This window comes from Columba livia, unplaced genomic scaffold, assembly GCF_036013475.1.
Source record: "Columba livia isolate bColLiv1 breed racing homer unplaced genomic scaffold, bColLiv1.pat.W.v2 Scaffold_102, whole genome shotgun sequence".
NCBI classification, from domain to species: domain Eukaryota; kingdom Metazoa; phylum Chordata; class Aves; order Columbiformes; family Columbidae; genus Columba; species Columba livia.
This window is the reverse complement of record NW_027043007.1, coordinates 4,193,096-4,219,040: the sequence shown is the minus strand read 5'-3', so window position 1 is coordinate 4,219,040 and position 25,945 is coordinate 4,193,096. Positions and strand designations below refer to the sequence as shown.

Genomic DNA, 25,945 nt, shown 5'->3' with positions numbered 1-25,945 from the left:
GCAGGAGAAAGGGAAGGAAGAATAAAAAGTAGTGTTGGGCTGCAGGAGTGAGATGGAGGAATTGCAAGAAAAGAGGCAGGAAGCAGGAGAGTGAGAGAAAAGGAAAGAAGAGACATGCAGCCAGACGAGGGGTTAGTGAGAGAGGATGGGACAGAGAACAGGATGAGAAGGACATAAGGCAAGGCAAGGACAGGCAAGGACAGGCAAGGCAAGGCTAGGCTGCAGGACATGTTTTTGCTTTATAGTTTCTAACACATTCGTCTTCAGACTAGGAGGAAAGCCATAAGACCGTATGGATTAGGCCCAAGCAAAAACCCCAGCTACTTGAGACTCTTAGACTAAGCCTAAAATACCAAGATCTCTCCATAAGGATGGTTTTTATACTGTACTTCCACAATCTGCTGGCAGTACAAAAAAATAAGCTGCAGATCTCCTTAGGCTGAGTCATGGTGCTTTGGGGCAGGGACCATGCATATCATGGGAATATTTCACAGTTTCTGCTCTGTTTTCAGTGTATGACACCAAAACACCCACCTGATGACATCCTTTCAAGAGCAAAGGCAGCAATTTGCAGAATTCCGCTTCTTAGGGGAAGTGAGAAATTGCTGAGCTGACACCAAGTCCTGCAGTGTCCCTGTCACCTGCAGAGCCACCGCATCCTCGCCACGGTAGCGGGCATTGTGACAAAGGTTCTATGTCAGCTGGGTGTGGCAGCCAGGCGCCCCCTAGGGGATGGGGAGCCTGTCAGCCCCGGGCCTGTCACTGCCTGGTGTCCCTGCTGCCACCAGCCAGGCCTCTGAAAACTTGTCAAACCATGCCCAGACTTGGGGCCAGTTTGGCCCAAAGTCTCCAAGAGACAAGTCGGGAAGAAAGATATGGGACAGAGGGAGAAAGCGAAGGGAGCAGGAGAAAGGGAAGGAAGAATAAAAAGTAGTGTTGGGCTGCAGGAGTGAGATGGAGGAATTGCAAGAAAAGAGGCAGGAAGCAGGAGAGTGAGAGAAAAGGAAAGAAGAGACATGCAGCCAGACGAGGGCTTAGTGAGAGTGGATGGGACAGAGAACAGGATGAGAAGGACATAAGGCAAGGCAAGGACAGGCAAGGACAGGCAAGGCAAGGCTAGGCTGCAGGACATGTTTTTGCTTTATAGTTTCTAGCACATTCGTCTTCAGACTAGGAGGAAAGCCATAAGACCGTATGGATTAGGCCCAAGCAAAAACCCCAGCTACTTGAGACACTTAGACTAAGCCTAAAATACCAAGATCTCTCCATAAGGATGGTTTTTATACTGTACTTCCACAATCTGCTGGCAGTACAAAAAAATAAGCTGCAGATCTCCTTAGGCTGAGTCATGGTGCTTTGGGGCAGGGACCATGCATATCATGGGAATATTTCACAGTTTCTGCTCTGTTTTCAGTGTATGACACCAAAACACCCACCTGATGACATCCTTTCAAGAGCAAAGGCAGCAATTTGCAGAATTCCGCTTCTTAGGGGAAGTGAGAAATTGCTGAGCTGACACCAAGTCCTGCAGTGTCCCTGTCACCTGCAGAGCCACCGCATCCTCGCCACGGTAGCGGGCATTGTGACAAAGGTTCTATGTCAGCTGGGTGTGGCAGCCAGGCGCCCCCTAGGGGATGGGGAGCCTGTCAGCCCCGGGCCTGTCACTGCCTGGTGTCCCTGCTGCCACCAGCCAGGCCTCTGAAAACTTGTCAAACCATGCCCAGACTTGGGGCCACTTTGGCCCAAAGTCTCCAAGAGACAAGTCGGGAAGAAAGATATGGGACAGAGGGAGAAAGCGAAGGGAGCAGGAGAAAGGGAAGGAAGAATAAAAAGTAGTGTTGGGCTGCAGGAGTGAGATGGAGGAATTGCAAGAAAAGAGGCAGGAAGCAGGAGAGTGAGAGAAAAGGAAAGAAGAGACATGCAGCCAGACGAGGGCTTAGTGAGAGAGGATGGGACAGAGAACAGGATGAGAAGGACATAAGGCAAGGCAAGGACAGGCAAGGACAGGCAAGGCAAGGCTAGGCTGCAGGACATGTTTTTGCTTTATAGTTTCTAGCACATTCGTCTTCAGACTTGGAGGAAAGCCATAAGACCGTATGGATTAGGCCCAAGCAAAAACCCCAGCTACTTGAGACACTTAGACTAAGCCTAAAATACCAAGATCTCTCCATAAGGATGGTTTTTATACTGTACTTCCCCAATCTGCTGGCAGTACAAAAAAATAAGCTGCAGATCTCCTTAGGCTGAGTCATGGTGCTTTGGGGCAGGGACCATGCATATCATGGGAATATTTCACAGTTTCTGCTCTGTTTTCAGTGTATGACACCAAAACACCCACCTGATGACACCCTTTCAAGAGCAAAGGCAGCAATTGGCAGAATTCCGCTTCTTAGGGGAAGTGAGAAATTGCTGAGCTGACACCAAGTCCTGCAGTGTCCCTGTCACCTGCAGAGCCACCGCATCCTCGCCACGGTAGCGGGCATTGTGACAAAGGTTCTATGTCAGCTGGGTGTGGCAGCCAGGCGCCCCCTAGGGGATGGGGAGCCTGTCAGCCCCGGGCCTGTCACTGCCTGCTGGCCCTGCTGCCACCAGCCAGGCCTCTGAAAACTTGTCAAACCATGCCCAGACTTGGGGCCAGATATGCCCAAAGTCTCCAAGAGACAAGTCGGGAAGAAAGATATGGGACAGAGGGAGAAAGCGAAGGGAGCAGGAGAAAGGGAAGGAAGAATAAAAAGTAGTGTTGGGCTGCAGGAGTGAGATGGAGGAATTGCAAGAAAAGAGGCAGGAAGCAGGAGAGTGAGAGAAAAGGAAAGAAGAGACATGCAGCCAGACGAGGGGTTAGTGAGAGAGGATGGGACAGAGAACAGGATGAGAAGGACATAAGGCAAGGCTAGGACAGGCAAGGACAGGTAAGGCAAGGTTGGCTGCAGGACATGTTTTTGCTTTATAGTTTCTAGCACATTCGTCTTCAGACTAGGAGGAAAGCCATAAGACCGTATGGATTAGGCCCAAGCAAAAACCCCAGCTACTTGAGACACTTAGACTAAGCCTAAAATACCAAGATCTCTCCATAAGGATGATTTTTATACTCTACTTCCACAATCTGCTGGCAGTACAAAAAAATAAGCTGCAGATCTCCTTAGGCTGAGTCATGGTGCTTTGGGGCAGGGACCATGCATATCATGGGAATATTTCACAGTTTCTGCTCTGTTTTCAGTGTATGACACCAAAACACCCACCTGATGACATCCTTTCAAGAGCAAAGGCAGCAATTTGCAGAATTCCGCTTCTTAGGGGAAGTGAGAAATTGCTGAGCTGACACCAAGTCCTGCAGTGTCCCTGTCACCTGCAGAGCCACCGCATCCTCGCCACGGTAGCGGGCATTGTGAGAAAGGTTCTATGTCAGCTGGGTGTGGCAGCCAGGCGCCCCCTAGGGGATGGGGAGCCTGTCAGCCCCGGGCCTGTCACTGCCTGGTGTCCCTGCTGCCACCAGCCAGGCCTCTGAAAACTTGTCAAACCATGCCCAGACTTGGGGCCAGTTTGGCCCAAAGTCTCCAAGAGACAAGTCGGGAAGAAAGATATGGGACAGAGGGAGAAAGCGAAGGGAGCAGGAGAAAGGGAAGGAAGAATAAAAAGTAGTGTTGGGCTGCAGGAGTGAGATGGAGGAATTGCAAGAAAAGAGGCAGGAAGCAGGAGAGTGAGAGAAAAGGAAAGAAGAGACATGCAGCCAGACGAGGGGTTAGTGAGAGAGGATGGGACAGAGAACAGGATGAGAAGGACATAAGGCAAGGCAAGGACAGGCAAGGACAGGCAAGGCAAGGCTAGGCTGCAGGACATTTTTTGCTTTATAGTTTCTAGCACATTCGTCTTCAGACTAGGAGGAAAGCCATAAGACCGTATGGATTAGGCCCAAGCAAAAACCCCAGCTACTTGAGACACTTAGGCTAAGCCCAAAATACCAAGATCTCTCCATAAGGATGGTTGTTATACTGTACTTCCACAATCTGCTGGCAGTAAAAAAAAAGAAGCTGCAGATCTCCTTAGGCTGAGTCATGGTGCTTTGGGTCAGGGACCATGCATATCATGGGAATATTTCACAGTTTCTGCTCTGTTTTCAGTGTATGACACCAAAACACCCACCTGATGACATCCTTTCAAGAGCAAAGGCAGCAATTTGCAGAATTCCGCTTCTTAGGGGAAGTGAGAAATTGCTGAGCTGACACCAAGTCCTGCAGTGTCCCTGTCACCTGCAGAGCCACCGCATCCTCGCCACGGTAGCGGGCATTGTGACAAAGGTTCTATGTCAGCTGGGTGTGGCACCCAGGCGCCCCCTAGGGGATGGGGAGCCTGTCAGCCCCGGGCCTGTCACTGCCTGGTGTCCCTGCTGCCACCAGGCAGGCCTCTGAAAACTTGTCAAACCATGCCCAGACTTGGGGCCAGTTTGGCCCAAAGTCTGCAAGAGACAAGTCGGGAAGAAAGATATGGGACAGAGGGAGAAAGCGAAGGGAGCAGGAGAAAGGGAAGGAAGAATAAAAAGTAGTGTTGGGCTGCAGGAGTGAGATGGAGGAATTGCAAGAAAAGAGGCAGGAAGCAGGAGAGTGAGAGAAAAGGAAAGAAGAGACATGCAGCCAGACGAGGGGTTAGTGAGAGAGGATGGGACAGAGAACAGGATGAGAAGGACATAAGGCAAGGCAAGGACAGGCAAGGACAGGCAAGGCAAGGCTAGGCTGCAGGACATGTTTTTGCTTTATAGTTTCTAGCACATTCGTCTTCAGACTAGGAGGAAAGCCATAAGACCGTATGGATTAGGCCCAAGCAAAAACCCCAGCTACTTGAGACACTTAGGCTAAGCCCAAAATACCAAGATCTCTCCATAAGGATGGTTGTTATACTGTACTTCCACAATCTGCTGGCAGTACAAAAAAATAAGCTGCAGATCTCCTTAGGCTGAGTCATGGTGCTTTGGGTCAGGGACCATGCATATCATGGGAATATTTCACAGTTTCTGCTCTGTTTTCAGTGTATGACACCAAAACACCCACCTGATGACATCCTTTCAAGAGCAAAGGCAGCAATTTGCAGAATTCCGCTTCTTAGGGGAAGTGAGAAATTGCTGAGCTGACACCAAGTCCTGCAGTGTCCCTGTCACCTGCAGAGCCACCGCATCCTCGCCACGGTAGCGGGCATTGTGAGAAAGGTTCTATGTCAGCTGGGTGTGGCAGCCAGGCGCCCCCTAGGGGATGGGGAGCCTGTCAGCCCCGGGCCTGTCACTGCCTGGTGTCCCTGCTGCCACCAGCCAGGCCTCTGAAAACTTGTCAAACCATGCCCAGACTTGGGGCCAGTTTGGCCCAAAGTCTCCAAGAGACTAGTCGGGAAGAAAGATATGGGACAGAGGGAGAAAGCGAAGGGAGCAGGAGAAAGGGAAGGAAGAATAAAAAGTAGTGTTGGGCTGCAGGAGTGAGATGGAGGAATTGCAAGAAAAGAGGCAGGACGCAGGAGAGTGAGAGAAAAGGAAAGAAGAGACATGCAGCCAGACGAGGGGTTAGTGAGAGAGGATGGGACAGAGAACAGGATGAGAAGGACATAAGGCAAGGCAAGGACAGGCAAGGACAGGCAAGGCAAGGCTAGGCTGCAGGACATGTTTTTGCTTTATAGTTTCTAGCACATTCATCTTCAGACTAGGAGGAAAGCCATAAGACCGTATGGATTAGGCCCAAGCAAAAACCCCAGCTACTTGAGACACTTAGGCTAAGCCCAAAATACCAAGATCTCTCCATAAGGATGGTTTTTATACTGTACTTCCACAATCTGCTGGCAGTACAAAAAAATAAGCTGCAGATCTCCTTAGGCTGAGTCATGGTGCTTTGGGGCAGGGACCATGCATATCATGGGAATATTTCACAGTTTCTGCTCTGTTTTCAGTGTATGACACCAAAACACCCACCTGATGACATCCTTTCAAGAGCAAAGGCAGCAATTTTCAGAATTCCGCTTCTTAGGGGAAGTGAGAAATTGCTGAGCTGACACCAAGTCCTGCAGTGTCCCTGTCACCTGCAGAGCCACCGCATCCTCGCCACGGTAGCGGGCATTGTGACAAAGGTTCTATGTCAGCTGGGTGTGGCAGCCAGGCGCCCCCTAGGGGATGGGGAGCCTGTCAGCCCCGGGCCTGTCACTGCCTGGTGTCCCTGCTGCCACCAGCCAGGCCTCTGAAAACTTGTCAAAGCATGCCCAGACTTGGGGCCAGTTTGGCCCAAAGTCTCCAAGAGACAAGTCGGGAAGAAAGATATGGGACAGAGGAGAAAGCGAAGGGAGCAGGAGAAAGGGAAGGAAGAATAAAAAGTAGTGTTGGGCTGCAGGAGTGAGATGGAGGAATTGCAAGAAAAGAGGCAGGAAGCAGGAGAGTGAGAGAAAAGGAAAGAAGAGACATGCAGCCAGACGAGGGCTTAGTGAGAGAGGATGGGACAGAGAACAGGATGAGAAGGACATAAGGCAAGGCAAGGACAGGCAAGGACAGGCAAGGCAAGGCTAGGCTGCAGGACATGTTTTTGCTTTATAGTTTCTAGCACATTCGTCTTCAGACTAGGAGGAAAGCCATAAGACCGTATGGATTAGGCCCAAGCAAAAACCCCAGCTACTTGAGACACTTAGACTAAGCCCAAAATACCAAGATCTCTCCATAAGGATGGTTTTTATACTGTACTTCCACAATCTGCTGGCAGTACAAAAAAATAAGCTGCAGATCTCCTTAGGCTGAGTCATGGTGCTTTGGGGCAGGGACCATGCATATCATGGGAATATTTCACAGTTTCTGCTCTGTTTTCAGTGTATGACACCAAAACACCCACCTGATGACATCCTTTCAAGAGCAAAGGCAGCAATTTGCAGAATTCCGCTTCTTAGGGGAAGTGAGAAATTGCTGAGCTGACACCAAGTCCTGCAGTGTCCCTGTCACCTGCAGAGCCACCGCATCCTCGCCACGGTAGCGGGCATTGTGACAAAGGTTCTATGTCAGCTGGGTGTGGCAGCCAGGCGCCCCCTAGGGGATGGGGAGCCTGTCAGCCCCGGGCCTGTCACTGCCTGGTGTCCCTGCTGCCACCAGCCAGGCCTCTGAAAACTTGTCAAACCATGCCCAGACTTGGGGCCAGTTTGGCCCAAAGTCTCCAAGAGACAAGTCGGGAAGAAAGATATGGGACAGAGGGAGAAAGCGAAGGGAGCAGGAGAAAGGGAAGGAAGAATAAAAAGTAGTGTTGGGCTGCAGGAGTGAGATGGAGGAATTGCAAGAAAAGAGGCAGGAAGCAGGAGAGTGAGAGAAAAGGAAAGAAGAGACATGCAGCCAGACGAGGGCTTAGTGAGAGAGGATGGGACAGAGAACAGGATGAGAAGGACATAAGGCAAGGCAAGGACAGGCAAGGACAGGCAAGGCAAGGCTAGGCTGCAGGACATGTTTTTGCTTTATAGTTTCTAGCACATTCATCTTCAGACTAGGAGGAAAGCCATAAGACCGTATGGATTAGGCCCAAGCAAAAACCCCAGCTACTTGAGACACTTAGGCTAAGCCCAAAATACCAAGATCTCTCCATAAGGATGGTTTTTATACTGTACTTCCACAATCTGCTGGCAGTACAAAAAAATAAGCTGCAGATCTCCTTAGGCTGAGTCATGGTGCTTTGGGGCAGGGACCATGCATATCATGGGAATATTTCACAGTTTCTGCTCTGTTTTCAGTGTATAACACCAAAACACCCACCTGATGACATCCTTTCAAGAGCAAAGGCAGCAATTTTCAGAATTCCGCTTCTTAGGGGAAGTGAGAAATTGCTCAGCTGACACCAAGTCCTGCAGTGTCCCTGTCACCTGCAGAGCCACCGCATCCTCGCCACGGTAGCGGGCATTGTGACAAAGGTTCTATGTCAGCTGGGTGTGGCAGCCAGGCGCCCCCTAGGGGATGGGGAGCCTGTCAGCCCCGGGCCTGTCACTGCCTGCTGGCCCTGCTGCCACCACCCAGGCCTCTGAAAACTTGTCAAACCATGCCCAGACTTGGGGCCAGTTTGGCCCAAAGTCTCCAAGAGACTAGTCGGGAAGAAAGATATGGGACAGAGGGAGAAAGCGAAGGGAGCAGGAGAAAGGGAAGGAAGAATAAAAAGTAGTGTTGGGCTGCAGGAGTGAGATGGAGGAATTGCAAGAAAAGAGGCAGGACGCAGGAGAGTGAGAGAAAAGGAAAGAAGAGACATGCAGCCAGACGAGGGGTTAGTGAGAGAGGATGGGACAGAGAACAGGATGAGAAGGACATAAGGCAAGGCAAGGACAGGCAAGGACAGGCAAGGCAAGGCTAGGCTGCAGGACATGTTTTTGCTTTATAGTTTCTAGCACATTCGTCTTCAGACTAGGAGGAAAGCCATAAGACCGTATGGATTATGCCCAAGCAAAAACCCCAGCTACTTGAGACACTTAGACTAAGCCTAAAATACCAAGATCTATCCATAAGGATGGTTTTTATACTGTACTTCCACAATCTGCTGGCAGTACAAAAAAATAAGCTGCAGATCTCCTTAGGCTGAGTCATGGTGCTTTGGGGCAGGGACCGTGCATATCATGGGAATATTTCACAGTTTCTGCTCTGTTTTCAGTGTATGACACCAAAACACCCACCTGATGACATCCTTTCAAGAGCAAAGGCAGCAATTTGCAGAATTCCGCTTCTTAGGGGAAGTGAGAAATTGCTGAGCTGACACCAAGTCCTGCAGTGTCCCTGTCACCTGCAGAGCCACCGCATCCTCGCCACGGTAGCGGGCATTGTGACAAAGGTTCTATGTCAGCTGGGTGTGGCAGCCAGGCGCCCCCTAGGGGATGGGGAGCCTGTCAGCCCCGGGCCTGTCACTGCCTGGTGTCCCTGCTGCCACCAGCCAGGCCTCTGAAAACTTGTCAAACCATGCCCAGACTTGGGGCCAGTTTGGCCCAAAGTCTCCAAGAGACAAGTCGGGAAGAAAGATATGGGACAGAGGGAGAAAGCGAAGGGAGCAGTAGAAAGGGAAGGAAGAATAAAAAGTAGTGTTGGGCTGCAGGAGTGAGATGGAGGAAGTGCAAGAAAAGAGGCAGGAAGCAGGAGAGTGAGAGAAAAGGAAAGAAGAGACATGCAGCCAGACGAGGGGTTAGTGAGAGAGGATGGGACAGAGAACAGGATGAGAAGGACATAAGGCAAGGCAAGGACAGGCAAGGACAGGCAAGGCAAGGCTAGGCTGCAGGACATGTTTTTGCTTTATAGTTTCTAGCACATTCGTCTTCAGTCTAGGAGGAAAGCCATAAGACCGTATGGATTAGGCCCAAGCAAAAACCCCAGCTACTTGAGACACTTAGACTAAGCCTAAAATACCAAGATCTATCCATAAGGATGGTTTTTATACTGTACTTCCACAATCTGCTGGCAGTACAAAAAAATAAGCTGCAGATCTCCTTAGGCTGAGTCATGGTGCTTTGGGGCAGGGACCGTGCATATCATGGGAATATTTCACAGTTTCTGCTCTGTTTTCAGTGTATGACACCAAAACACCCACCTGATGACATCCTTTCAAGAGAAAAGGCAGCAATTTGCAGAATTCCGCTTCTTAGGGGAAGTGAGAAATTGCTGAGCTGACACCAAGTCCTGCAGTGTCCCTGTCACCTGCAGAGCCACCGCATCCTCGCCACGGTAGCGGGCATTGTGACAAAGGTTCTATGTCAGCTGGGTGTGGCAGCCAGGCGCCCCCTAGGGGATGGGGAGCCTGTCAGCCCCGGGCCTGTCACTGCCTGGTGTCCCTGCTGCCACCAGCCAGGCCTCTGAAAACTTGTCAAACCATGCCCAGACTTGGGGCCAGTTTGGCCCAAAGTCTCCAAGAGACAAGTCGGGAAGAAAGATATGGGACAGAGGGAGAAAGCGAAGGGAGCAGGAGAAAGGGAAGGAAGAATAAAAAGTAGTGTTGGGCTGCAGGAGTGAGATGGAGGAATTGCAAGAAAAGAGGCAGGAAGCAGGAGAGTGAGAGAAAAGGAAAGAAGAGACATGCAGCCAGACGAGGGGTTAGTGAGAGAGGATGGGACAGAGAACAGGATGAGAAGGACATAAGGCAAGGCTAGGACAGGCAAGGCAAGGCTAGGCTGCAGGACATGTTTTTGCTTTATAGTTTCTAGCACATTCGTCTTCAGACTAGGAGGAAAGCCATAAGACCGTATGGATTAGGCCCAAGCAAAAACCCCAGCTACTTGAGACACTTAGACTAAGCCTAAAATACCAAGATCTCTCCATAAGGATGGTTTTTATACTGTACTTCCACAATCTGCTGGCAGTACAAAAAAATAAGCTGCAGATCTCCTTAGGCTGAGTCATGGTGCTTTGGGGCAGGGACCGTGCATATCATGGGAATATTTCACAGTTTCTGCTCTGTTTTCAGTGTATGACACCAAAACACCCACCTGATGACATCCTTTCAAGAGCAAAGGCAGCAATTTGCAGAATTCCGCTTCTTAGGGGAAGTGAGAAATTGCTGAGCTGACACCAAGTCCTGCAGTGTCCCTGTCACCTGCAGAGCCACCGCATCCTCGCCACGGTAGCGGGCATTGTGACAAAGGTTCTATGTCAGCTGGGTGTGGCAGCCAGGCGCCCCCTAGGGGATGGGGAGCCTGTCAGCCCCGGGCCTGTCACTGCCTGGTGTCCCTGCTGCCACCAGCCAGGCCTCTGAAAACTTGTCAAACCATGCCCAGACTTGGGGCCAGTTTGGCCCAAAGTCTCCAAGAGACAAGTCGGGAAGAAAGATATGGGACAGAGGGAGAAAGCGAAGGGAGCAGGAGAAAGGGAAGGAAGAATAAAAAGTAGTGTTGGGCTGCAGGAGTGAGATGGAGGAATTGCAAGAAAAGAGGCAGGAAGCAGGAGAGTGAGAGAAAAGGAAAGAAGAGACATGCAGCCAGACGAGGGGTTAGTGAGAGAGGATGGGACAGAGAACAGGATGAGAAGGACATAAGGCAAGGCTAGGACAGGCAAGGACAGGCAAGGCAAGGCTAGGCTGCAGGACATGTTTTTGCTTTATAGTTTCTAGCACATTAGTCTTCAGACTAGGAGGAAAGCCATAAGACCGTATGGATTAGGCCCAAGCAAAAACCCCAGCTACTTGAGACACTTAGACTAAGCCCAAAATACCAAGATCTCTCCATAAGGATGGTTTTTATACTGTACTTCCACAATCTGCTGGCAGTACAAAAAAAGAAGCTGCAGATCTCCTTAGGCTGAGTCATGCTGCTTTGGGGCAGGGACCATGCATATCATGGGAATATTTCACAGTTTCTGCTCTGTTTTCAGTGTATGACACCAAAACACCCACCTGATGACACCCTTTCAAGAGCAAAGGCAGCAATTTGCAGAATTCCGCTTCTTAGGGGAAGTGAGAAATTGCTGAGCTGACAGCAAGTCCTGCAGTGTCCCTGTCACCTGCAGAGCCACCGCATCCTCGCCACGGTAGCGGGCATTGTGACAAAGGTTCTATGTCAGCTGGGTGTGGCAGCCAGGCGCCCCTAGGGGATGGGGAGCCTGTCAGCCCCGGGCCTGTCACTGCCTGGTGTCCCTGCTGCCACCAGCCAGGCCTCTGAAAACTTGTCAAACCATGCCCAGACTTGGGGCCAGTTTGGCCCAAAGTCTCCAAGAGACAAGTCGGGAAGAAAGATATGGGACAGAGGGAGAAAGCGAAGGGAGCAGTAGAAAGGGAAGGAAGAATAAAAAGTAGTGTTGGGCTGCAGGAGTGAGATGGAGGAAGTGCAAGAAAAGAGGCAGGAAGCAGGAGAGTGAGAGAAAAGGAAAGAAGAGACATGCAGCCAGACGAGGGGTTAGTGAGAGAGGATGGGACAGAGAACAGGATGATAAGGACATAAGGCAAGGCAAGGACAGGCAAGGACAGGCAAGGCAAGGCTAGGCTGCAGGACATGTTTTTGCTTTATAGTTTCTAGCACATTCGTCTTCAGACTAGGAGGAAAGCCATAAGACCGTATGGATTAGGCCCAAGCAAAAACCCCAGCTACTTGAGACACTTAGACTAAGCCTAAAATACCAAGATCTCTCCATAAGGATGGTTTTTATACTGTACTTCCACAATCTGCTGGCAGTACAAAAAAATAAGCTGCAGATCTCCTTAGGCTGAGTCATGGTGCTTTGGGGCAGGGACCATGCATATCATGGGAATATTTCACAGTTTCTGCTCTGTTTTCAGTGTATGACACCAAAACACCCACCTGATGACACCCTTTCAAGAGCAAAGGCAGCAATTTGCAGAATTCCGCTTCTTAGGGGAAGTGAGAAATTGCTGAGCTGACACCAAGTCCTGCAGTGTCCCTGTCACCTGCAGAGCCACCGCATCCTCGCCACGGTAGCGGGCATTGTGACAAAGGTTCTATGTCAGCTGGGTGTGGCAGCCAGGCGCCCCCTAGGGGATGGGGAGCCTGTCAGCCCCGGGCCTGTCACTGCCTGGTGTCCCTGCTGCCACCAGCCAGGCCTCTGAAAACTTGTCAAACCATGCCCAGACTTGGGGCCAGTTTGGCCCAAAGTCTCCAAGAGACAAGTCGGGAAGAAAGATATGGGACAGAGGGAGAAAGCGAAGGGAGCAGGAGAAAGGGAAGGAAGAATAAAAAGTAGTGTTGGGCTGCAGGAGTGAGATGGAGGAAGTGCAAGAAAAGAGGCAGGAAGCAGGAGAGTGAGAGAAAAGGAAAGAAGAGACATGCAGCCAGACGAGGTGTTAGTGAGAGAGGATGGGACAGAGAACAGGATGAGAAGGACATAAGGCAAGGCAAGGACAGGCAAGGACAGGCAAGGCAAGGCTAGGCTGCAGGACATGTTTTTGCTTTATAGTTTCTAGCACATTCGTCTTCAGTCTAGGAGGAAAGCCATAAGACCGTATGGATTAGGCCCAAGCAAAAACCCCAGCTACTTGAGACACTTAGACTAAGCCTAAAATACCAAGATCTATCCATAAGGATGGTTTTTATACTGTACTTCCACAATCTGCTGGCAGTACAAAAAAATAAGCTGCAGATCTCCTTAGGCTGAGTCATGGTGCTTTGGGGCAGGGACCGTGCATATCATGGGAATATTTCACAGTTTCTGCTCTGTTTTCAGTGTATGACACCAAAACACCCACCTGATGACATCCTTTCAAGAGAAAAGGCAGCAATTTGCAGAATTCCGCTTCTTAGGGGAAGTGAGAAATTGCTGAGCTGACACCAAGTCCTGCAGTGTCCCTGTCACCTGCGGAGCCACCGCATCCTCGCCACGGTAGCGGGCATTGTGACAAAGGTTCTATGTCAGCTGGGTGTGGCAGCCAGGCGCCCCCTAGGGGATGGGGAGCCTGTCAGCCCCGGGCCTGTCACTGCCTGGTGTCCCTGCTGCCACCAACCAGGCCTCTGAAAACTTGTCAAACCATGCCCAGACTTGGGGCCAGTTTGGCCCAATGTCTCCAAGAGACAAGTCGGGAAGAAAGATATGGGACAGAGGGAGAAAGCGAAGGGAGCAGGAGAAAGGGAAGGAAGAATAAAAAGTAGTGTTGGGCTGCAGGAGTGAGATGGAGGAAGTGCAAGAAAAGAGGCAGGAAGCAGGAGAGTGAGAGAAAAGGAAAGAAGAGACATGCAGCCAGACGAGGTGTTAGTGAGAGAGGATGGGACAGAGAACAGGATGAGAAGGACATAAGGCAAGGCAAGGACAGGCAAGGACAGGCAAGGCAAGGCTAGGCTGCAGGACATGTTTTTGCTTTATAGTTTCTAGCACATTCGTCTTCAGTCTAGGAGGAAAGCCATAAGACCGTATGGATTAGGCCCAAGCAAAAACCCCAGCTACTTGAGACACTTAGACTAAGCCTAAAATACCAAGATCTCTCCATAAGGATGGTTTTTATACTGTACTTCCACAATCTGCTGGCAGTACAAAAAAATAAGCTGCAGATCTCCTTAGGCTGAGTCATGGTGCTTTGGGGCAGGGACCATGCATATCATGGGAATATTTCACAGTTTCTGCTCTGTTTTCAGTGTATGACACCAAAACACCCACCTGATGACACCCTTTCAAGAGCAAAGGCAGCAATTTGCACAATTCCGCTTCTCAGGGGAAGTGAGAAATTGCTGAGCTGACACCAAGTCCTGCAGTGTCCCTGTCACCTGCAGAGCCACCGCATCCTCGCCACGGTAGCGGGCATTGTGACAAAGGTTCTATGTCAGCTGGGTGTGGCAGCCAGGCGCCCCCTAGGGGATGGGGAGCCTGTCAGCCCCGGGCCTGTCACTGCCTGCTGGCCCTGCTGCCACCAGCCAGGCCTCTGAAAACTTGTCAAACCATGCCCAGACTTGGGGCCAGATATGCCCAAAGTCTCCAAGAGACAAGTCGGGAAGAAAGATATGGGACAGAGGGAGAAAGCGAAGGGAGCAGGAGAAAGGGAAGGAAGAATAAAAAGTAGTGTTGGGCTGCAGGAGTGAGATGGAGGAATTGCAAGAAAAGAGGCAGGAAGCAGGAGAGTGAGAGAAAAGGAAAGAAGAGACATGCAGCCAGACGAGGGGTTAGTGAGAGAGGATGGGACAGAGAACAGGATGAGAAGGACATAAGGCAAGGCTAGGACAGGCAAGGACAGGCAAGGCAAGGCTAGGCTGCAGGACATGTTTTTGCTTTATAGTTTCTAGCACATTCGTCTTCAGACTAGGAGGAAAGCCATAAGACCGTATGGATTAGGCCCAAGCAAAAACCCCAGCTACTTGAGACACTTAGACTAAGCCTAAAATACCAAGATCTCTCCATAAGGATGGTTTTTATACTGTACTTCCACAATCTGCTGGCAGTACAAAAAAATAAGCTGCAGATCTCCTTAGGCTGAGTCATGGTGCTTTGGGGCAGGGACCATGCATATCATGGGAATATTTCACAGTTTCTGCTCTGTTTTCAGTGTATGACACCAAAACACCCACCTGATGACACCCTTTCAAAAGCAAAGGCAGCAATTTGCAGAATTCCGCTTCTTAGGGGAAGTGAGAAATTGCTGAGCTGACACCAATTCCTGCAGTGTCCCTGTCACCTGCAGAGCCACCGCATCCTCGCCACGGTAGCGGGCATTGTGACAAAGGTTCTATGTCAGCTGGGTGTGGCAGCCAGGCGCCCCCTAGGGGATGGGGAGCCTGTCAGCCCCGGGCCTGTCACTGCCTGCTGGCCCTGCTGCCACCAGCCAGGCCTCTGAAAACTTGTCAAACCATGCCCAGACTTGGGGCCAGTTTGGCCCAAAGTCTCCAAGAGACAAGTCGGGAAGAAAGATATGGGACAGAGGGAGAAAGCGAAGGGAGCAGGAGAAAGGGAAGGAAGAATAAAAAGTAGTGTTGGGCTGCAGGAGTGAGATGGAGGAATTGCAAGAAAAGAGGCAGGAAGCAGGAGAGTGAGAGAAAAGGAAAGAAGAGACATGCAGCCAGACGAGGGGTTAGTGAGAGAGGATGGGACAGAGAACAGGATGAGAAGGACCTAAGGCAAGGCAAGGACAGGCAAGGACAGGCAAGGGAAGGCTAGGCTGCAGGACATGTTTTTGCTTTATAGTTTCTAGCACATTCCTCTTCAGACTAGGAGGAAAGCCATAAGACCGTATGGATTAGGCCCAAGCAAAAAGCCCAGCTACTTGAGACACTTAGACTAAGCCTAAAATACCAAGATCTCTCCATAAGGATGGTTTTTATACTGTACTTCCACAGTCTGCTGGCAGTACAAAAAAATAAGCTGCAGATCTCCTTAGGCTGAGTCATGGTGCTTTGGGGCAGGGACCGTGCATATCATGGGAATATTTCACAGTTTCTGCTCTGTTTTCAGTGTATGACACCAAAACACCCACCTGATGACATCCTTTCAAGAGCAAAGGCAGCAATTTGCAGAATTCCGCTTCTTAGGGGAAGTGAGAAATTGCTGAGCTGACACCAAGTCCTGCAGTGTCCCTGTCACCTGCAGAGCCACCGCATCCTCGCCACGGTAGCGGGCATTGTGACAAAGGTTCTATGTCAGCTGGGTGTGGCAGCCAGGCGCCCCCTAGGGGATGGGGAGCCTGTCAGCCCCGGGCCTGTCACTGCCTGGTGTCCCTGCTGCCACCAGCCAGGCCTCTGAAAACTTGTCAAACCATGCCCAGACTTGGGGCCAGTTTGGCCCAAAGTCTGCAAGAGACAAGTCGGGAAGAAAGATATGGGACAGAGGGAGAAAGCGAAGGGAGCAGGAGAAAGGGAAGGAAGAATAAAAAGTAGTGTTGGGCTGCAGGAGTGAGATGGAGGAATTGCAAGAAAAGAGGCAGGAAGCAGGAGAGTGAGAGAAAAGGAAAGAAGAGACATGCAGCCAGACGAGGGGTTAGTGAGAGAGGATGGGACAGAGAACAGGATGAGAAGGACATAAGGCAAGGCAAGGACAGGCAAGGACAGGCAAGGCAAGGCTAGGCTGCAGGACATGTTTTTGCTTTATAGTTTCTAGCACATTCGTCTTCAGACTAGGAGGAAAGCCATAAGACCGTATGGATTAGGCCCAAGCAAAAACCCCAGCTACTTGAGACACTTAGACTAAGCCTAAAATACCAAGATCTCTCCATAAGGATGGTTTTTATACTGTACTTCCACAATCTGCTGGCAGTACAAAAAAATAAGCTGCAGATCTCCTTAGGCTGAGTCATGGTGCTTTGGGGCAGGGACCGTGCATATCATGGGAATATTTCACAGTTTCTGCTCTGTTTTCAGTGTATGACACCAAAACACCCACCTGATGACATCCTTTCAAGAGCAAAGGCAGCAATTTGCAGAATTCCGCTTCTTAGGGGAAGTGAGAAATTGCTGAGCTGACACCAAGTCCTGCAGTGTCCCTGTCACCTGCAGAGCCACCGCATCCTCGCCACGGTAGCGGGCATTGTGACAAAGGTTCTATGTCAGCTGGGTGTGGCAGCCAGGCGCCCCCTAGGGGATGGGGAGCCTGTCAGCCCCGGGCCTGTCACTGCCTGGTGTCCCTGCTGCCACCAGCCAGGCCTCTGAAAACTTGTCAAACCATGCCCAGACTTGGGGCCAGTTTGGCCCAAAGTCTCCAAGAGACAAGTCGGGAAGAAAGATATTGGACAGAGGGAGAAAGCGAAGGGAGCAGGAGAAAGGGAAGGAAGAATAAAAAGTAGTGTTGGGCTGCAGGAGTGAGATGGAGGAATTGCAAGAAAAGAGGCAGGAAGCAGGAGAGTGAGAGAAAAGGAAAGAAGAGACATGCAGCCAGACGAGGGGTTAGTGAGAGAGGATGGGACAGAGAACAGGATGAGAAGGACATAAGGCAAGTCTGGGACAGGCAAGGACAGGCAAGGCAAGGCTAGGCTGCAGGACATGTTTTTGCTTTATAGTTTCTAGCACATTCGTCTTCAGACTAGGAGGAAAGCCATAAGACCGTATGGATTAGGCCCAAGCAAAAACCCCAGCTACTTGAGACACTTAGACTAAGCCCAAAATACCAAGATCTCTCCATAAGGATGGTTTTTATACTGTACTTCCACAATCTGCTGGCAGTACAAAAAAATAAGCTGCAGATCTCCTTAGGCTGAGTCATGGTGCTTTGGGGCAGGGACCATGCATATCATGGGAATATTTCACAGTTTCTGCTCTGTTTTCAGTGTATGACACCAAAACACCCACCTGATGACACCCTTTCAAGAGCAAAGGCAGCAATTTGCAGAATTCCGCTTCTTAGGGGAAGTGAGAAATTGCTGAGCTGACACCAAGTCCTGCAGTGTCCCTGTCACCTGCAGAGCCACCGCATCCTCGCCACGGTAGCGGGCATTGTGACAAAGGTTCTATGTCAGCTGGGTGTGGCAGCCAGGCGCCCCCTAGGGGATGGGGAGCCTGTCAGCCCCGGGCCTGTCACTGCCTGGTGTCCCTGCTGCCACCAGCCAGGCCTCTGAAAACTTGTCAAAGCATGCCCAGACTTGGGGCCAGTTTGGCCCAAAGTCTGCAAGAGACAAGTCGGGAAGAAAGATATGGGACAGAGGGAGAAAGCGAAGGGAGCAGGAGAAAGGGAAGGAAGAATAAAAAGTAGTGTTGGACTGCAGGAGTGAGATGGAGGAAGTGCAAGAAAAGAGGCAGGAAGCAGTAGAGTGAGAGAAAAGGAAAGAAGAGACATGCAGTGTGGGTTATCTTGGCTGTATTTATAGGCAATGTGCTGATTTTAGTTATTGGACCTGCTGTGTTAGCATGGGAAGTTACTGGGGGGTTGTGGAAAATTACAGCCGATGGGTGTAAGAACAAAGCACAGGAGCTGGTGGTTTGGCAACAGTATCTTGTTATAGTCGCGCGAAGCTTTCCTAACACGAAAGGCATGTAGTTACAAGGACCTAAGATAAGATATGCATGCTTTCTTACTAACCTATCATGAGCTCAGCTTTTGTAATATGTATGAGCTAATTAGTTGGTATACCAATCAGTATAATCCACGATAGTAGTTGTAATGTATGTAACAGTATAAAAGGATTGTGTAGAGAACAATAAAGTGGACACTTTGCTTGCATCAAGTTGCGTCCCCGTCTCTTCATCGCGGCAAATGGTGCCCCCCGACGTGATCTTTGGTGAAGACTCCGCCGGAGGCTGATAATCACCTATCTGGTGGCGTGCTGCGAGTCCCGCAGAACTGGGAACGCTGCTACAAGGAGCAGGGAAAAGCCGGCTACTGAAGTCATCACCCCCGTCTGGAACGAGAGGTGAGCTGCGGGAAACTAGCAAAATGGGGAATCAGACGAGTTCCCCTGAAAGAGACGTTTATGAGCTAATGAAAGCTTTGCTTCAGAAGCATGGGGGAAAAACCCTTTCGGGTCAGGACCTCAAGCTGATCCTTAAATGGGTCCAGGTTAAGATCCCTACAGTTACTGCTTCTTCGATTTTTACCCGGGAACTTTGGGACGATGTACGGGTGAAATTATGGGATGCAGCTACCTCTGGAAATGAGGAAGCGCAACGTATGCTCCCACGATGGAGAAAAATTTTTGAGGCTGTGAAAGCGCAAGAGCAGAGCCAACGAGGTTCAGAAGGGGAGACAAAGCCCTCTGCACCATCATTACCGTTACCACCCCCCTTGGCCTGTGCAGCGGGGTATCCCCCGGAGGATGATCCCTTTGATCCCGGACCTGTTGATCCCGAAAAAGAACCCGATCTTTTCCCTCCTGATCCTCATAATGCCTGGGGAGAGATCAAACGCCAAGCCTTAAAGGAGGGGGAGTTAGAGATAGCAAGGACTATAGTAGCGCCTGTTATATATCAAGGAAGGGGGGGGGCGGCTCAATGGGAAGCATTATCCTTCTCAGTGATTAAGGAGTTGCGTCGTACGGTTACCGAGCACGGGTTGTCTTCTCCTTATTTTGCAAGCCTTTTATCTTCTGTATTCGATACATATGTCATGACCCCACATGATTTAAAATCTCTCGTCGCGATTGTTATTAACCCCGACGCAATATCAATGTGGGAGTCTCAATGGAGAACGGGGCTGCAGACAATTTTGTTGGGGTATGCGGGACATGCGAATGCTGCCCTAGCTGCCTTAACCATAGAACATCTTACTGGGACTGGGCAACATGCAGACCCGGTCGGACAGGCAAGGGATATCCCCCGAGAAGCCTTAGAAGCAGTCCGGGAGGAAGCGAAAAAGGCTTTATTGAAAGTTCCTGATTCTCAAAAGCCTCAGAAAGCGTTTACTAATATCACCCAAGAGCCCCGAGAGCCGTATATGCAATTTGTAGACCGCTTGAAACAAGCCTTAGATCGGCAAGTAGATAATACCGAGGCTCGAGATATCCTATTACTTAAATTAGCAGTGGAAAATGCCAACGCTGATTGCAAAAAACTTTTAAAATCGCTTCCAAACCAAAATCCTACTTTGATTGAGATGATTGAGGCGTGTAACAGAATTGGCACTATGGATTATAAATATGAAGCGATGGCTGCTGCCTTTGCGGCCATGCGCGGACCTGTGGGAAACAGTAAGCAACAGAACTGTTTCGGTTGTGGAAGCCAGGTCACTTTAAAAGAGATTGTCGCAGCGCCGGGGGGAAGAGACCTCCAGCACCTGGTATTTGTCCCAGATGCCAGAAGGGACGGCATTTTGCAAACCAATGTAATCTAAATATGATGTGAATGGGCATCCCATACCGGGAAACCGGCAGTGGAGCGCGAACCCGCGGCGCGTGCAGACACAAGTTCCGCGGCCAGCCTCAACGCCCCTGCAAGCGCGGGGGGAGGAGCGGGGGACCGGAGGGTTTCCAGTCTCTCTCCCGCAACAGCAGGGAGTGCCGGCCTGGACCTGGCAACCGCCCACACAGTAACGCTGCTTGATTCCTCTGTTCACTTACTGCCTACCAAAGTTGCAGGCCCTTTGCCTCCTCAAACGCAGGCTTTATTATTGGGAAGATCATCCACCACCCTGTCAGGGCTTTTTGTATTGCCTGGAGTAATTGATCCTGACAGTAATTCCGAAATCAAAATTATGGCTTGGACCCCATTTCCTCCTTGCACAGTACCAGAGGGAAGTCGTATTGCTCAATTGATACTGATCCCTAAGGAGGACTATGTCTCAATCCCTGACCAAATGCTCCCGCGGAGACAGGGAAGCTTTGGGTCTACGGGAGAACCACTAATTTTATGGGCTCAAGCCATCTCACAAAAGCGTCCTATATGTCAATGTACCCTCATTTGCAGAGGTCAGCAAGTCGTGTTGAGTGGAATCATTGATACAGGTGCAGATGTTACCGTTATTTCTCAAGCGAAGTGGCCTTCTAGGTGGCCTTTAGCTGATATCTCTCAGACGTTAGCAGGGATTGGGGGGTGCGGAGCTAGCCGCCAAAGCGCAGAAATGATACAAGTTCAAAATTCAGAAGGACAAGTTGCCTCAGTCAAACCGTTTATCTTACCAGTACCTATGGTCTTGTGGGGACGTGATGTGTTGTCTCAGTGGGGGGTGTCTATCCAGACACATTTTTAGGTGGGGCCATTGAGGGGCGTGAAACCCTAAAGTTAACCTGGAAGACAGACACTCCTATTTGGATTGATCAATGGCCCCTGCCACTGGAAAAACTTCACGCCCTCCAAGAAATAGTTAACGAACAACTATCTATGGGACATATTGTACCCTCAACGAGTCCTTGGAACTCGCCTATCTTTGTTATTAAAAAACTGACTGGCAAGTGGCGCCTGCTCCATGACCTCAGAAAAATTAATGACGCTATGGAAGATATGGGGGCCCTGCAGCCTGGGCTTCCATCACCTACCATGATCCCTCGAGATTGGCATTTAACTATCATAGACCTCAAAGATTGTTTTTTCAACATTCCATTGCATCCAGATGATGCCCCTAAATTTGCCTTTTCTGTGCCAAGCGTCAACATGCAAGCTCCTTTGCAAAGATACCAGTGGGTTGTGCTACCGCAGGGAATGAAAAATAGCCCTACAATATGCCAATGGTATGTAGCAAAGATACTTAGTCCTGTTAGAACTGCAGTGCCTGCTGCATTGTTATATCATTATATGGATGACATTCTAGTGGCAGCACAGCACCATGAAGTCATGGAGGAAGCTGTAGCCCTTGTCGTGGCTGCTGTAAAATCAGCAGACCTCTGTATTGCACCAGAAAAAATTCAAAGAATGCCACCTTGGAAATACTTAGGATGGCGTATAAGGGCTCAGACTATTACCCCGCAACCCTTACAGATACAGGCAAATGTAAAGAACTTACATGATGTACAAAAACTGCTGGGTACAATCAATTGGGTCAGACCATTGTTAGGAATCAGTAATGCGGACCTTCGTCCCTTATTCGAATTGCTTAAAGGAAGCTCGGATTTAAACGCTCCGCGAACTCTTAGTCCTGAAGCCATAGCTTCCTTGCATAAAGCTGCAACAGCAATTGCCTCCAGACAAGCGCATCGATGGGAACCAGAATTGCCTTTTCAATTAATCATCCTTAATCCTGCTAGACAGCCTTATGCGCTTATCTTTCAATGGGACTGCCAGAAAACTGACCCTTTACTAATCATTGAATGGATTTTTCTGCCTAACCAAGCCACAAAGACGATTTCTACCCAACATGAGATGTTTGCATCTTTAATCATCAGGGCCAGACAGCGATTACTTACCCTGGCAGGCACGGACTTTGCCCTCATATGTATGCCAGTAACAACTGTTTACCTGCAATGGCTACAACAACAATCAGATGCACTAGGTATAGCCCTGACTGGTTATGCAGGCCAACTCACTTCTCATCCGCCTTCTCACAAGCTGTTAAGCATTGATTTTCACCTTTTACCTGTTCCAAAGCGGAGTGACCAGCCTTTACAAGCCCTCACTGTATTCACAGATGGGTCTGGCAAATCTCACAAGTCTGTTATCCTTTGGTGGGATGAACATCGGGAACGGTGGAGCTCAGATGTAGAGACTGTACAGGGTTCTCCTCAAATAGTAGAATTATCTGCAGTTGTTCGAGTGTTTCGAAAATGGTCTGCCCCTCTCAATATAATCACTGATTCTGCTTATGTTGCAGGAATTGTTAGCCGAGCAGAAGCTTCTGTGCTACGGGATATTTCTCATGCGGCACTGTTCAATCTGTTACAAGAACTCATTTTCCTGTTAGATTCCCGCCTTCACCCTTATTTTATTATGCATGTCCGATCTCACACTTCTCTACCTGGTTTTATTGCAGAAGGGAACCGACAAGCGGATTTGCTTACGCTACCGGTGCAGGTGTTACCAGATCGATTAGCGCAAGCTCGACTCAGCCACTCCTTTTTTCATCAAAATGCTGCAGGCCTTACGTTTGTTATTAAAACAAAAAGGGGGAATAGGGGCTGCTACACCAGAGGAGCGCTTACAGAAAGCCTTGTATGTTTTTAATTTTTTGAATTGTTCCCTGTTAGACAGCAATCCTCCAGTAGTTCGTCATTTTAGCACAAACACCCTTTTTGAACCCAAGATTAAGCCGCCAGTATTGATCCGGGACCCCGAAACAGGTAAAGTGATGGGACCCTATCCCCTTGTTACATGGGGTAGAGGTTATGCTTGTGTTTCCACAGAGAGAGGTCCTCGCTGGATCCCGGCAAAGAACGTGAGACCCTTCCGAGAAACATTGCAACGACAGTCTTCTGATAACGCTCCAGAACCTGCGTTCGATGAGGAGAACGTTGCTCCCGAATGAATTCCGTCTCAGAAACAGATAAGCGAGAGCTTCAATGTCCAGACTGCGAAGTGTGCAATTTCTGGATCCTTAGAATTTGTGCTGACTGCGAAAGACCACAGTGGGTAAATAGGTGCCGCGTAAGACGGTGGTGTGACTATTGTTTGCAGGATTATCAAGGGCTCTTACAGAGGCTGTCAGTGGAAACTGGAATTGAGGGCGATAGAACTCGCTCCTATCAGGAAAAATTAGAAAAATGGCATAGGTATATTTTTGAGCAATCAAATATTGTCCTTTGGAAAGCCATTGAATGTGATAAATCTGTTCCAGTACCACAGACCTGGGAAGTAAACCCCGATAAGTGGGAGGAAACAAAAAGGAGGTGTCGGAAAAAGAGAAACAGAAGGAAGACTAAGAGCCTGCAGGAATGGGCCAAGTATTAATCTTTTTGTTAAGTACTATAAGCTTAGGTCTTAGCTTTGATTTACATCATGTTGACCCTCGTACTAATGTGTGGCTCACGTGGGCAAATCGTACTGGGACCACAGACTTTTGTCTGTCCCTGGCGCAAGTAAGCGATCCGTTTAGAACATGTTTAATTGGGTACCCATATGTACACCTAGACGATTTTCGAGGTTACGTTAACACCCCTGATTTGTCGAATGTACTCAATCCCTCATATTGGCAATGGAGGAGAAATAACAGTGACGGATGGTGTATAAAAAGTAGCGACTGGCCAGTAGAGCAGGGAGCCATGCTCCAGCAAGGCTTAATTCAAAGGCTCAATTTCTCTAATCACTTACCGTTTCAGGAACTGACACTTTGGGGCTCCTTCCCTCCACAGGGGGAATGGGAGAACATCTCAAATCGCGAAAATTGCTCTAATATGAGTCCGGAGATTCTTCCTGTTAACGGGACTGGAGTGGTCTATTTTGGTGATAGCTGGACTGGGTATTTGATTCGAGATGGTCACAAAGAGACATTAGATTCACTGATTCATTATCAAAACGTGTCAGGTAACTCTGGCCATTGGAACATTTCGATGAATACAGGGACTAGAGATGTGGCCGATATCACTGGACAGGTAAGGTTGCCAAAAGGCTATTTCTTGATTTGTGGAGATAGAGCATGGCCCGGAATTCCTTTTAAACCTGTGGGAGGACCTTGTTATATTGGGAGACTTACGCTGTTCGCACCCCATATGAGGGACGTGCTTAATCGTTCCCTGAGCAATAGTACCAGATCAAAAAGGTCATTGCGACAATTACAACCAGATTGCGATGATCACGTCAATTTAGGGTCTTTAGGATCTACTATAGCTCTGTCCCTATTTTTGCCTGGTGGAATGGCCGCAAGCAATTGGAATAAAATAAAACAATTGGCATGCTGGGCTGTCAAAGAATTTAACACGACCTCTGACATTTTGTCAGGATTAGCTCAAGATGTAGATAGCTTACGACATGTAGTCTTACAGAATCGTGCCGCCATAGATTTCCTTTTACTAGCCCACGGACATGGATGTCAAGAATTTGAAGGAATGTGTTGCATGAATCTATCTGACCACTCTGTGAGCATTCATAAACAGATTGCAGAACTACGAGAAAGGATTCACAATGTGCAGGAAGGAATGGATGGACTCGATGGGTGGCTAGCTTCTTGGGGAATTACAGGGTGGATAAAAGATTTACTTAAACAGGGAATTTTGATCCTTTTAGTAATTTGTGTATTATTACTAACGATTCCATGTATTTTGCAGTGCTTACAAAAGTCGATAACCGCTTCAGTAAATAAGATTTTTCTTGTACAAGCACAAGACCTCCCGAAAACTCCCAGTACAGAAGCAAGACGTCCTCGAACTGGTTGGGCGCCGACCTTGGGAAGAAGCAAATGTTTGAAAACAAAAAGGGGGAGATGTGGGTTATCTTGGCTGTATTTATAGGCAATGTGCTGATTTTAGTTATTGGACCTGCTGTGTTAGCATGGGAAGTTACTGGGGGGTTGTGGAAAATTACAGCCGATGGGTGTAAGAACAAAGCACAGGAGCTGGTGGTTTGGCAACAGTATCTTGTTATAGTCGCGCGAAGCTTTCCTAACATGAAAGGCATGTAGTTACAAGGACCTAAGATAAGATATGCATGCTTTCTTACTAACCTATCATGAGCTCAGCTTTTGTAATATGTATGAGCTAATTAGTTGGTATACCAATCAGTATAATCCACGATAGTAGTTGTAATGTATGTAACAGTATAAAAGGATTGTGTAGAGAACAATAAAGTGGACACTTTGCTTGCATCAAGTTGCGTCCCCGTCTCTTCATCGCGGCAATGCAGCCAGACGAGGGGTTAGTGAGAGAGGATGGGACAGAGAACAGGATGAGAAGGACATAAGGCAAGGCAAGGACAGGCAAGGACAGGCAAGGCAAGGCTAGGCTGCAGGACATGTTTTTGCTTTATAGTTTCTAGCACATTCGTCTTCAGACTAGGAGGAAAGCCATAAGACCGTATGGATTAGGCCCAAGCAAAAACCCCAGCTACTTGAGACACTTAGACTAAGCCTAAAATACCAAGATCTCTCCATAAGGATGGTTTTTATACTGTACTTCCACAATCTGCTGGCAGTACAAAAAAATAAGCTGCAGATCTCCTTAGGCTGAGTCATGGTGCTTTGGGTCAGGGACCATGCATATCATGGGAATATTTCACAGTTTCTGCTCTGTTTTCAGTGTATGACACCAAAACACCCACCTGATGACACCCTTTCAAGAGCAAAGGCAGC

At 49.2% G+C, this 25,945-nt stretch overlaps 1 protein-coding gene across 2 annotated transcripts; it reads left to right on the top strand.

Annotated features, from left to right (window-relative positions):
* Nucleotides 1-18,141: 18,141 nt before the first annotated feature.
* LOC135577586 (endogenous retrovirus group K member 8 Gag polyprotein-like) lies at nt 18,142-25,462 on the top strand. 2 transcript variants are annotated; one of them, XR_010469318.1, is made up of 3 exons: nt 18,142-18,716; nt 23,070-23,295; nt 23,501-25,462. XR_010469318.1 is itself a non-coding variant. In XM_065047721.1 (2 exons), the coding sequence occupies exon 1, from the start codon at nt 18,740-18,742 to the stop codon at nt 20,129-20,131; it is 1,392 nt and encodes a 463-aa protein (XP_064903793.1). In that variant the 5' UTR covers nt 18,142-18,739; the 3' UTR covers nt 20,132-23,295; nt 23,501-25,462. The 2 variants fall into 2 exon arrangements, 1 of the variants encoding a protein (XP_064903793.1); XM_065047721.1 differs by having other exon boundaries at nt 18,142-23,295.
* The last annotated feature ends 483 nt before the right edge of the window (nt 25,463-25,945 follow it).

Bases quoted from the DNA above. Each gene is read 5' to 3' on its own strand.
- LOC135577586 (XM_065047721.1), top strand. From the start codon at position 18,740: ATGGGGAATCAGACGAGTTCCCCTGAAAGAGACGTTTATGAGCTAATG.